The 13528-nt window shown below is 42.1% G+C and overlaps 1 protein-coding gene across 4 annotated transcripts in view; it reads right to left on the bottom strand.

Moving 5' to 3' along the window:
* Positions 1-13209, bottom strand: part of VPS13D (vacuolar protein sorting 13 homolog D) — a 105205-nt gene extending 91996 nt beyond the window's left edge. For all 4 annotated transcript variants that reach the window (XM_054647879.2, XM_054647882.2, XM_054647880.2 and 1 more), the window contains exons 1-16: positions 13061-13209; positions 10497-10665; positions 9553-9630; positions 9134-9324; positions 8730-8810; positions 8281-8397; positions 7964-8068; positions 7476-7646; positions 6758-6858; positions 6145-6313; positions 4752-4844; positions 3345-3555; positions 2295-2474; positions 1949-2079; positions 1204-1276; positions 567-731 (exon numbers count right to left, since the gene is read on the bottom strand). In XM_054647879.2, coding sequence (XP_054503854.2) covers positions 567-731; positions 1204-1276; positions 1949-2079; positions 2295-2474; positions 3345-3555; positions 4752-4844; positions 6145-6313; positions 6758-6858; positions 7476-7646; positions 7964-8068; positions 8281-8397; positions 8730-8810; positions 9134-9324; positions 9553-9630; positions 10497-10593 — 1963 coding nt within the window. In that variant the 5' untranslated portion in view covers positions 10594-10665; positions 13061-13209. The remainder of the gene's footprint in view (positions 1-566; positions 732-1203; positions 1277-1948; positions 2080-2294; positions 2475-3344; positions 3556-4751; positions 4845-6144; positions 6314-6757; positions 6859-7475; positions 7647-7963; positions 8069-8280; positions 8398-8729; positions 8811-9133; positions 9325-9552; positions 9631-10496; positions 10666-13060) is intronic.
* Between the last annotated feature and the right edge of the window lie 319 nt (positions 13210-13528).

The raw sequence follows: 13528 nt of genomic DNA, 5'->3' as shown, positions 1-13528 counted from the left end.
TGCAGAGGTGGTCACTTTATAGTGTTCCAGGTTAGGCACTAGAACCCTAAATCTTGTGCTTAGAAATTTAAGGATCAAGTATGTTCAAATCTAAAAATCAAGGTATCTCAAGAAGCTGTAACAAAGGGCAGCCTTGATCTCATCAACAAAAAGAAACCAACAGGAATCAGAATATTTTCTCTGTATCATTACTATAGAAACACTCTTTTAACTGCCCTCTCTAAAAAACTCCATCAATTGCCAGAAGAGATGACAGGAACGAGTCCCACTCCTTATTTATGCATTTTAATTTAGGGGACATGAACATCCACCATGGGGTGTAACACCAACTTGCAATTTTAAAGCAGAAGTTGCATGAGTCTATCACAGCAAAATCCCTGATTCAATTAAACAGAGAACAAAACAAAGGAAGAAAACCCTCCAGACAAGACTTTAGTATTGTTAAACTTGAATTTAAAGTGAAGATTTTTGCTTTATATTTCTAAGAATGAAAATTAAAGACAAGAAAAGATGTAATTCCACCAACAAAACCCCAACCCCAGCAAAAAAACACATTAAAGGTTAACCTGAGGTATGAACCCTTCCCTTGTAGAAGAAATCTGCTACTTTCTTAATGGCTTGTGGATTGTAAATAATATTTAGTGGTCTGGTACTGACTTCCAGGCGCCTCTCAAAAGTGCTGTGAATTGGATTTCTTTCATAAAGCATCTCAAATACTGGGGCATCAGGATCTGCAACAGAATAAAAATGGTTTACAAAAAGCAGCTGTAGAAAAAAACCCAAAACAAACAAATAAGAGAAAAGCAAAAAACAACTCCCAAAAAAACTGAATAACTGATTTTTAACTACTGGGAAAGTACAAGTGTCTAAGAATTCTTCAGTAACAGAAAAGGAAGTAATATCTACAATCAGCAGAATTCAACAAGTTTATAAATACAAAAACCTTCATATAATTGGGGTTCTAATGTTGAACTTTCTGTTTTTAAACCAAAACAAACAGTAAGTGCAACTCCTACTGTCTTGAAATACATCACTTCTTCCTTTCTTTCAAGTCAGCCTGCATGCACCTTACAGCTTGAACAAAGCTTCTGTGATTTTATCTTTACCATGTGCAAAAAGCATTTGCATTAATTCAAACTCTAGATACTTATTTTCAAACTTTCTGATTTGTAGGAATTATCAAACAAAAAATGAAATCTTTACCAGTGTTCTGATTATTCATTTCTGAGGACAAACTCTGGAGTCCAAAGGAAGACATGCAGCCAACCTCTTTTTGCTAATAGGAATTTAAAAGAAAAAGACTGATTAGATAAAATCAACCAAGCCAGCTGATAAACATAAAAGTCTTTTCTGTTGAACTATATGTCCAGTCTGAGATTATTATTTGTATTTTTCCCCTAACATGGTCAAGCAAAAGAAGGCAACATGACCAAGCAGCAAACACTCCCCACTCCTGAGGTGCAAATTGCATTCAGTACAAAGCACAAAATGCATGGGAAACCCTCATGGCTTTAGATTCAAATTTTGTTCACTCAGAAGAGAGCTTTGAAATATTTTCTAGACTTTATCTGTGCATTTAGTTTACCAGCATCAGGTGAAACAGAACCATTACTTGGGCCACACAGCTTTATGGAAAAGAACAATCACTGATGAAGCAGCAATGCTGATTGTTCCAAAAATCAAATGTTGTTCAACAAATTATCTTCTTCTCAACACATAAAACTAAAAGTTGAAGTCACAAGCACACAGTAAAGCAGAATAAAAAATGAGCAGTTCTACAAATGACATTTGGAAAGAGAGGGAAAAAGTAAATTCAAACAGGAAACTTTTCCTCCAGACTTTTGTTTTCCCTTTCTGTGATAAGAAATGTTTTGAGTTTTGGAGTATGACTATTTTCATACACAAAAATGCATCCCACATAGTAAATTACAGGGGTTTTGTCACCTACAGGATTTGGAAAAACAAGAACAGGAAATATGGTCCCTTCTGTTGCCAAATCCCTCAGGAAAAGACCACCAAGCTGAACTTTGAGAAGGGAGGACTTTCTGCGAGGAAGGGATTCTGCCAAGACCTTTACACCTGCAATGTAAATACAGAAAATGATTTTGTTTCTTTTAGTACAGCATACCTTTTATTTAAATTTTACAAATAAAAAATATTGTCCAACAAACAAGTATTTTTGAAGTCTTTATATATATTTATCTCTACTAAAAAATTTAACATGGAAATTTGTTATATAGTACAATGAGACAGCTCTCATCTTTTTTATGAAAGAACAGAAATGGGCTTAATACCTGAAAACTCCAGCTGCATAAAAGCAGTTTCTTCAGCATGCAGTACCTTTTTCTTCCTATGCAACAGAGTGAAAGAACCACCCTGCAGCTGTAGATTTAATTTAGCAAAAACATGATCTCTCTTGGTAAAGGTATTCATGCTGGAAGCATCTGCAGCAGGATCAAAAAATTCATCCGTGCCTAATAAAAAACAAAACCAACACATTAAATAAATGAAGTTTCTGGAGGGCTACTGAAGAACAAGAAAGTTCCTATTAATATGAAAACAAGGATTTCTCTAGCTCTTGGGGGGAAAAATAGAAACAAAATTTAGATCAGATAGACCTTTATCCTTTTAAAAAAAAGAATATTCCATGAAATTCTTCTATTTCAATCAAGGTAATGTAAGTCTGAATTTACAAAGACCCAAAAACCCAGTACTATTCCATTACAGTACTGAATTTACAAAGACCCAAAAACCCAGTACTATTCTCATTACACCCAGCACATGACCCACACATAGACTTGAAAAGAACAAGTCCCAAAGCCCTTTTGCCATAAATGACAGCAGCAGTGAGAGCAAATCTATTCCCTGTATTGCTCTGGCAATAAGCAGGTGCCCAGGCACACACAGTGCCCAGGCTGCTCAGCTTTAGGCAGGCTCTGCTGCCTGGGTGCATCAGCTGCCACAGAATCCTTCAACAGAACAAGCCCAGAGCTCTTTCTGCCCACCTGGACCAGGTAACAAACCCTGGGAGCAAAGGCAGTGTTTCCATACCCAGTGTGTCTTCTGGAATCCTTTAAGAGAACAAGCCCAGAGCTCATTCTGCCCACCTGGACCAGGCAGCAAACTCTGGGAGCAAAGGCAGTGTTTCCATACCCAGTATGTCTTCTGGAAGCTTCTAACAGAACAAGCCCAGAGCTCTTTGTGCCCACCTGGACCAGGTAACAAACCCTGGGAGCAAAGGCAGTGTTTCTATACCCAGTGTGTCTTCTGGAATCCTTTAAGAGAACAAGCTCAGAGTTCTTTGTGCCCACCTGGACCAGGTAACAAAGGCAGTGTTTCCATACCCAGTATGTCTTCTGGATTCCACTGTTCCTTGGGCTCTGGCAGCAGCCCTTCAAAGGGTTCCCCTCCATATGGCTGCTGAGCATAGCCATACCAGCCTCCCCAGCCAGGAAACCAGGACTGCAGGTACTGCAGCATCCCAGAGCTGCTGTCACGGGTGGCTTCTGCTGGAGGGGAGCCTCCAATGGCATCAGGCAAGGGCTCTTTAACACTCTGTGAGAACATCCAGGACATCCAGGTTACTGCTGCTGAGTGAAGAGTGTCACCAGAGTACAAAACCAGCACAATAAAAACACAATTTCATCTCCTATTTACTCAGTGATATTCTCAATCAATACTCAGCCTAGAGGAGAGCAGCAGCAAAGAAGTAACAAACATATCATCACTTAATAGCATATTGATATGAATATAAAAACATGCATGTGATTATGCACATATGAAGCCATATATCACCATTTAAATCTTAGCCCAGAAACACCAAACTAAAGAAGTCATTTGACACCATAAAGCACAGCTCTACATTTTAGCATTTGTATTTGCAAGAGATTATGTTGTGTTGTTAGGGAAATTAGTCCATATTTATTGAAGTGTGTTCCCCAAGCTATTTCCATGAGGCTCACTTCTGCCACGTGTTTGTTTTGGGAAAATATTCATTACAGGCCTTCATTTCCACTCTCTGTTTTTAAGGTGGGGAGTGGAATTGATTTTCTGACCCTGTAAACTCCTATTTACTCCTATCAATACTCAGCCTAGAGGAGAGCAGCACCATAAAGCACAGCTCTACATTTTAGCATTTCTATTTGCAAGAGATTATGTTGTATTGTTAGGGAAATTAGTCCATATTTATTGAAGCGTGTTCCCCCAGCTATTTCCATGAGGCTCACTTCTGTCATGTGTTTGTTTTATTTTGGGAAAATATTCATTACAGGCCTTCATTTCCACTCTCTGTTTTTAAGATGGGGAGTGGAATTGATTTTCTGACCCTGTAGACTGGGATTTTCCACATGAACAAATTCAGAACCCAGCTGAGGTGGGGAAATGCCTGCAGGAGAAGTGGCCAAAGCTCTACCCCTACACTGATTCATGGATGGCAGCCAAAGCTCTGGGGCATGGCTGGACAGGTGGAAAGGGGCTGACTGGCAGCATAGAGGAAAACCAACTTGGGTTTTCCTGACCTAGGAATTCTGGCAAGGATCCTGCTGGGGAACATCATCATATGGCAAGAGAAGATTTCACTGTGCAAGTGACACAACAGCAAAAGCTGCAGGAACTGAGCATTTGTGCAATTTTTGCATTAATGCCACACTTTTAAATCAATGAAAATACATGCTCAGGCTCTCCAGCAGAACAATACCTCAGAAAATCACTTAAAGATTCCAAATATTACCCTGTACAGAGAATGTTCTCACCTCAGCCAAGTCATGAAATTTATTATGGACTATCTCATACAGAACCTTCAACTCCTCATAAGTCAGCTCATCCTCAATACGATGCATTTCTGCCTGGAGAGACACAAAAGGTTAAGTACCTGCACTAAAGGAGTACAGAATCTTGTTCACAAACATGCCAAGTACCTCTGCACTGATTTAGGGACTTGTAGAAAAAACTAAGATGGCATTAATGATCACATCCAAGTGCCTCAGCACATGAAAATTAATTAAAGTCATTTAGGTAACTGAAACATTGACATTCCCCTGAATTATAAATAAAGCTTATTTGCATTGCAAAATACACTATTTTAGCACTGTAAAATTCACAACTATATCCTCCTATTACAAATAAGGAGCAAGAGCTGCAGCACAAAAATTAAACCAGGCAAAATAAATTGATTTAAGAGAATGCCTTGCTTAGCCAGGAGCAAAAAAAGCTTCTGTCTTGAGTAAAGCAGGTGGAGGAAGTGAACTGGGTGAATGAGGACAATGCAGTATTCATAGTCAGTTACTCAGACACGTTGTCTTCTTTGCACTGATTAACAAGTTGTTTGAGGAACTGATGATTCACCCAAGTCTAAAAAATCTATCATGAAACAACAAAGCAAAAGACATTTTCCTAGTCCACTGCTGTTACATTTCACAGCTCTGCTGAACACAATATGTGCTCTAGAAGACCTGCCTTTGACAAGTACTAGAAAAATTTTCTGTACATTAAGATACTTCTACTCAAATAACAAAAGTAAGGATTACATACAACTTAAAAGTATCAATAGAATTCCTTTAATCCTTTCATACAGGTGTGGTACAAGGTACCCTGAACTGATTGGAAGAAAAAGTCCCAATATACCTAAAGATAAAAAGCAGGTAATTAGAGTTGATGGGTTTTTTCTTTCTGAAGTAGGCCATAGGTTCATTATTAGGGCACTAAATTCTTCATCCTCAAATAAACTTGGAAAAACAAAACTAATAAACAACCCAAACTGTCAAACAGCCACAATTTTTCCCAATTATCTACCCAAGCATATGGGCAGACATTTCTGGTACTTAAATACCTTTTGGATCTACAGAGAACATGAGTTAAGAAAACATTTTACCAACTGTCACAGGCATTCTCCAGCAGTTAATGCTATTTTTGGCAAACCCTGGTTACAGATCAAAAACCAGACAGCTTTTTGCAGTGCAAAACAAAAACACATGAACCCTGTAGCTCACACATCTCATCATTACAATCTCTGCTGCAGTCAGTGCAAAGCCTGCAGTACAACCGAAGCTGTCTCTTAACTTGTCCAGGTTTTAAACATGAAAAGATGAAACAAACCAAGTGTAACATCCTTAACCATCCCTGTGGAAGAGACACAAGTGTAAATACCTGGTCTGCAGCAGACAGGGGCTCCCCCTTCAGCTTGCTGTAGTACATGTCTGTGTAGGACACAGCATCCCGGGCCCGGTGCAGCGCGAACGCCCACGTGGAACGCTGCCTCTGCTCCCTGATCTCCCAGAGATTTGCATTCAGGGCAAAGATCCACCATTCCCGGCAGCTGGAACAATTTTGAATTACTGTAGGACCAGGATTTCATTAGAAAAACCGAAGGCAAGAGCATGTGCAGCTGGTGAAAGGTCCAGGAGACTGAGTGGAAAGCAGTGGCCAGAAGCCAGGAGCAGCAGCAGCCCTGGAGCCAGCACAGGCCTGGTCCCACAGATGTACAGGACAGGGCTCCCCAGGCCCTGCCACTCCCCTGGGATTGACTCCACACAGCAGGCACAGACAACAAAATCTGGAGTTACACAGAATGGACTGAAAGGCTCAGGTAAGGATAATTTTACATTTGAATTTCATCTGAGTATTTTTAACTGATTTCTGGGGTAGGGAACAAACCACGAAGACTGAATCTCTAACATCTGATTATTATGTATGTTTTTGTATTTCTCTCATTCTAGTTTTTCTAATATAGCTGACAACACCACATAGGAGATGTACTTACTTTTCTGTTACTGTAACCTTTGGTTTCCACTTCCTGTATTTAAGCTGTCGTTCCTTTCTATCCAGCTCCTTTAAAAATCCTATGATCTGCTGATACTGCATCTTTTAATGAAACAACACACACATCAGTGAGGTGGTACTGGAGTGTTTTCCCAAGAAAAGAGGAGAGGAAAAAGCCCAGCCAAAAACCCAACCACAGGTTTGGTTTACTGGAGGCAATGGCCTGTACAGAGTGCAGAATTAAGGTTATTGTTAATTCACAGTTTTGCTCCCAGTGTGACATATCTTCTCCCAGCCACTAGTGGTTCATGTGTCACATTCCATTTATGGCTTCATTTACAAATACACAGAATGAAATCTTCCAAGTCAGGTTATCAACATCAGCTGCTTTTGTACATTGCACAGGCCAATCCCCCCCACCCTCACAACATGGACCCTTCCTATTACTACAATAAAGAAACAATTTCATTTTTTTGCAATAATCAGTTTCTGTAAAAGAAGTAATTTTGAACACTTGACTTTAGAACAACTTATTCAATATATATCTTTGAGCTGCTTCTCAAACAAAATCTTTCAGAGAGTATTAATGCTCAGAGTAATTATTATTAATAGTTATTGATGCAGAGAGTATTTATGCTACAATAACAGCATTGAAATTGTCACAAACACTGCCACAGTTTTATGATACCTGTTCCAGCAGGTAAAAGGTTGGTATTTACCTGGGAAAGCTTCAGGGGTATTGTCTCAAGCTTAATGTCACATTCCAGCCGTGGGGTATGGCGGGATCTCAAAGGCTCCTTGGAACAATTTCTCTTGAGAAGAGCAGAAGTGCAGACAGGCTCCATGATGTAATTGTGATCACGACTTTCCATACTTCTGTCCATTGCTTCCTGGGGGTTACAAGCAAATTACTCTCTAAGAAGTGAGTGTACAATAGTCACTAGGATGCACTGCTTTCATGTACTAGAATGTACTTTATTAGCAGGCCAGTCCACTGGAAAAAACTTCTTGAAGGTGTTCTCCCTTCAAAAGTAAAACAAGCTGTGTCACAGCACAGCTTTGTGGGTTGCACATGTATCCTATCAGTAAAGCATGAAACCATAGACTTCCTTAGCTCTTAAAAGATTAGATCCAATAAACTCTACATCAATCAGTTCTGTAGTACAGAAAGGACACTAACAACAACCCCTGTTTCACATGCATGTACCTGTAGCTGAGCAGGAGGCAGGTCACCCAGTAAAGTGCAGCTGGTATCCCAATAAACACTGAAATCAGCAACATCCATCTGCTTTTTCCGCATCAGCTTCTCCACCTGCAGTAAAGTGAAGTCAAGATCACACAGCACACATCATGTAGTTCTTAGTTCTACATACCCAATAAAAACCATGAAATGCACAGAGTCAATGTATTACAACAACCAGAAGATTTTTAAAATGCTCTATGATTTTTGAGTATTTGCTAGCACCCCTAAAATGCAGCAGGATCCCATCTGAGCTGCTCTTGCACACACAAGTTTGCACTTACTGGTTCAAACACTGCGTTTTGCATTGAGACGTTTTTGATGCAGATGCCAAATGCAAACGGCTGTGAGGGATTTGTAACACCATCCTCAAACCTCAAATGCACATCCTGGATTTTTAACTGGACAGAAAAAAAACATTGCTGGAGATATACTATTCACATCATTATAGCAAACAGTAGTATTTTCACTAATGCTGGAACAATTTAATACTTAATTTCTGCAATTTTCCAATAAATTTCTACTAGATATTTACCCTAACAGAAACCCTATTCCTCATTTCTGTTTTGTACTCCCTGGTTCTACCTTCTCCTCAGATACCAGCAGTCCCTGCCCTTTTCCCTATAAATGAGTCATTTTCACAACACACTGTACTTTATTTTTGCTATCCTAGAATTATTCTCCATTGAAAGGCAAATGTGTAACTGCCAAGCACTCAAAAGCAAGGACTTACTTCAATGTTTTCTACAATTCTGGTGACTACAGATGCAGTAACTGAGTACCAGTAGGACTCCCCTTTCTGTTGTTGTTCTTTCTGCAGGAGGAAACAGGGAGAAGCATTACTAACCACTGTAGGACCTGGTAGGAGACAATAGACTTTGTTACACTGAAATCACTGCTAACAAGCAGACAGAAAAACTAAACAAGTTAACTTAAGGTATGTAAATATCTCTGACATATGTGGGACATACCACACAATGGTGAGGGGTGGTAGGACAGAAACTGCACTCTGCCAGCATGTGGAAATCAAATTCTAACTCCATTTGCTGTGCATTTGTTCTGTCTCTTGTTAGGAGACTCAAACACAGCCCATCCACCACAGAGGTTTCTTCACCATGAAACACAGGTGTGACTCACCTTCCATTTTTCTTCAAGTGCCAGCAGAAGGGCTTTCTTGTGTTCTCTTTCTTGCAACTTTTCCCTTTCCTCATCAAACTCTTCCCTTTTTTCTGGTGCACCAATTAAGTGCAGTTTGGAGACAGATATCACCCATGGATCCACGTGTGGACGATAAAAAGGGATCTGTAGTGTTATTTTGCCAATGAAACCTGAATAAACAAAACAGAAACACTATCAGATTCCTGCAAAAGATTACTCTGTTAATCTTGAAAATCCCCAAAGAAAAGGTGGTATAAGAAACAAACAAGCTAAAACAGAAATAACCTAAAAATCAAACTACCTCATTTGTTCAAGCCTCTGACTCACAGGTCCTCTAAAACATGCAACACTTCCTGGTTAGAAAATATCTGTCCTGCACACACAAGCAAAATACAAACCTGCCTTTACTTCAAATGGTAATTCCAGCTCCTTTAAGGCATCTTTTTTTAGTGGCAAGTTTTCCAATTCAACAGCACCTACACAAAGTGGAAGAAAAAGAGAAGTCTGCTAAACAAAACTATGTTAAAGAAAGCCAACTTGAACACTGTAAGCCTAAAACAACTGGAATTGTTTTTTTTTAAATTTTAATGGGATTTAATAAGAACAGCCAACCTATCACTTCAGGGTGTGTTAAGATCATGATGGTTACTTAATACACTTGTTAATTTTCCAATGCCATGTGCTCAAACTATTTCATGATGTCATCCAGAAGCAATCATCTGTGGAGTTTTAGAACTGAACTCAGTTGTAGCCACAGACAAAACCTCTCCCCACTGTCTTTTCAAAAGAGATACTTTATTTTCTTAGCATTGTGAAAAGCACACCCAGAAAAGCCTTGGAGTATTACAAAATATTCTCAGCAGGAGCAGCAGATAACAGCAGCAGAGGGTGAACAGAAAGCATTGATTTGAGGACTCTGTACAAAGTACAAAACTCGTGGATGCAGCATGACTCAAACCAGAGTACCCAAAGGTAAGAGGCTGCAGGACACTGCCTGCCATGGGCCCTGGACAGGAAAGGTAGTGAACAGTATCAAGAAAAAAATGACATAAATTCAACATGCTAAGGTAGCTAAGCATACTTTTGAAAACTTTATGTCAATTGCCTGTACATAAATTTTATGTAAATTTAAGAGTGTCGATAAAGAGCAAAGAACATAAGATCATTTACTGTTCATTATAAAGTTCTAGCACCAAACTCTGTATTAAAATGGTTTATATAGATATTAAGCACAATATTAAGTGATTATTTCTATTCCACCTTCTAGTTATCACAAAAAAGTAACACTTTTCTAAATCACAATATGAAAACAGTAGAGAAGATAGCACAAAGGCTCCCTCACCCTTTAGAAGTGCCACTGAAAGTTGGTCTGTGTTCAAGTTATTGACATATTTGCCCAGGTAGGTGTTGAGGACCCAGGCTACCAATCCTTCCAACATGACTGTCCTAGAAGAAGAAAACTAATGCTTTTCTGTCATTTTTTGGATTTCTCTTCCATAATTAGTCTCAGTCTGAAAGAAAAAAACAAGAAAATTATTGTCTGAAATAGGCACTCAGCAGAGCTGACATTGCTGTCACTTCAATTCTCACTGTGATATATCTAAAGAGAAGGAAAAGCACTAAGGTTGATTGCTACCTTCAAAAACCTTTATCCCATGCCCTTTAAGTGTCAAATCAGCTTCACAGAGAGATTTGCACATGAAGTTCATCCTTCCATCCTTTTTCTAACCAAAACATTACCTTTTGGTGCAACAATCAACACGGCAAATCTACAATCCCCCTGCAGAAAAGGAAAGGACAAAACTCCACGTTGATCTGAAGCTGGCACCTCCTTGACCTCTGCTGCCAACATTTTCACCATGCTGGGTTTGGCAGCTGCTCTGAAGCAACAGCCTGAAGCCTTCTGTGTTTTTGTAGAATTCTCACACGACACCTATGAAGCAACTCACCCTACTCAAACCCCTTTTTGGGAGAGCGTGTGTGTGGGAAGTAATCAGATCCAAGCCCCAAAAATAGCTCATCAACAGTTACTGCAACAGGTCTTCAAAGAGGCAGCAGAGATCATTGCACTCAAGAGGGAAAAAGCTACATCAGAGAAGCAGCACTGGTCACACTGCAGAACGTTTCCCTTCACTCTTCTCCAGTCACTGCTGCTTCACCTCTGTGGCAATCAGGGTATTAAAATCCCAAAGTCCCTGTCCAAGTTTTTAACCACTGAATTACAAAACCACTCAGAGCTCTTGCAAGGGCAGGGTGAAGCCTGGTACAGTCAGGAAAAAGGCATGCAGGCTATTCCTTGAGATTAGAATGGAATAAATATCTTGGTTTTGTGTTTAAAAAACTCTCCCTATCCCATATACCTGCCTAAACCATTGAATTCTACCAAGCAGAAAAAGCAAGATACATCCTTTATTTACAGCTGACAATAGAAGGGAACAACAGCTTCAAGAGTCACATTTTAAACTTTAAATTAAGATTTAGAGTTTTCTCATTATGAGATTTGCTTGATTTTAGGCAGCCCCATTTAAACTTCTATTTCTTTCTTAAAAAGGCAGTGAAAATATTTAACTAATAGATAAATTAAATAACCAGAATTAAGCAAGCAATGAAAGGCTTTTTCTAAAGGCTGAAAGTGAAACTGTGCTGTCCTGAAGAATGAAACACAAAACAGCACCAGCAAATTCGATTCAACTCAAGTCACATGACTTATAAAATGTGTTTTAACAGTTTTGCCTTTGTAAAATTTCTCAACAATTTTCAAAAACAATACTGTTGTTCCACATAATAAAGACTAAGCATTTGTGCTCTTGGGACACCAGCTTACATGATAGGTTTTTATTCTAATGAAAGTGACAAGAAAGTCAAGATCAAATAAATGTGTACACAGTCATCTTTGTTACACAGTCATTAAAAAAAAAAGTTAATAAAAGAAGGAATCTACAGGTGTTTGGACCAAAGCTAAGGAAAGACCTTGAGGAAACATTTAAGCACAGCAGAGCTGAGCATCCCAGTGACTGAAACGCTCTGGTGCATGAACCATGCCTGAACTCACCCTAAGAATTGTAAATGAAGCACATCACAACCTTAACCTAAACTCATGGGACATAACTAACCATATACAAACCTTTCAAATGCTTTAAGTCTTTTATATTTTTATCTCTCCAGTGCACTGCTGTGCCCTGGAAAGAAAAATAAAGGCATTTCTTTTCTATGCCAATGTTTTAATTTCCTTAAAGCACCCAGTACAAGAACTGTCAGGATGACAACCAAAGCCCAAAGCAGGCCCTGGCTCAAAGCGAAATTCGGATGCAATTTTCCGCAGGGGGAGACAGAGCAGGCCCCGCAGCGCCGGGGCCAGCGCAGGTGCCCGGGCAGCGCTCGGAGGGGCGGGGGGGCTCTTCCAGCGCCCCTTTACCCAAACCCGGCAGGGAAGGAGCCTCCGGGACAGCGCTGACACACGGGGGATCGGCAGCAGCGACCTGCGGGCTCGCCCGGCGTGCCGGGGAGGAAGCGAAAGGTCACCTTGCCCGGCGGAGCGGGAGGGACCCCGGGGAGCCCCGGGCAGCGTGAGGCGGCGAACGGCCCGCGCCGGGCGGGGAGGCCCTGAGGGACCCCCAGGCCCCGCCGCCGGGCTGAGCCCCCCGCGCCCCGCGGCGGGCGCGGGCACCGGGACACACCGGGACGCAGCGCGGACGCACCGCGAACGCCCCTCGCCCACCCTTCCCGGGGCGGGGCGGGGCGCCGCGAGGGGCGTGCGGCAGGGAGGGGCCCCTCAGGCCGGACCCGAGGAGCGGGAGCGGCGGCTGACGCAGAAGGGAAAAGGCAGCGGGGCCGGGGGTGCCCCGAGTGTCCCCCCCGTAGCCCCTCGGGGCCACCTCAGGAGCCCCCCGGGAGCCCCGGGCTCACCTGCGCTGCGCTGAGAGCGGGCGGGGGGCGGCGGGCGCGCGCCGGGCGGTCGCGGGGGTGCGCCCGAGTGCGGGAGCGCCGAGCAATCGATGGGGCGGCGGCACCGCCCCCTGCAGGCGGGGCCGGATAACGCCCCTGGGCTGGGCCCGAACCGGGGCCTCCGTGCCGCCCTCACGGAAATGGGCACAAACGGGGCGGGTTTGGGATTGGAACACGGCCGAGGCCTCGGCGCCGCCCTCACAGAAATGGGCTGAAACGGGGCGGGTTTGGGGTCGGAACACGCCCTCACGGAAATGGGCTAGAACAGGGCGGATTTGGAGTCCGAACGCGCCCTCACGGAAATGGGCTCGAACAGGGCGGATTTGGAGTCGGAACCCCCCCGAGTTCTCTGCACCGCCCTCACGGAAATGGGCTCGAACGGGGCGGGTTTGGAGTCCGAACACGCCCTCACGGAAACGGGCTCAAACA

The sequence above is a fragment of the Agelaius phoeniceus genome, chromosome 24 (genome assembly GCF_051311805.1).
Source record: "Agelaius phoeniceus isolate bAgePho1 chromosome 24, bAgePho1.hap1, whole genome shotgun sequence".
Classification (NCBI taxonomy): Eukaryota; Metazoa; Chordata; class Aves; order Passeriformes; family Icteridae; genus Agelaius; species Agelaius phoeniceus.
Note: the sequence above shows the minus strand (reverse complement) of the source record. Positions and strands in the feature narration are given on the sequence as shown.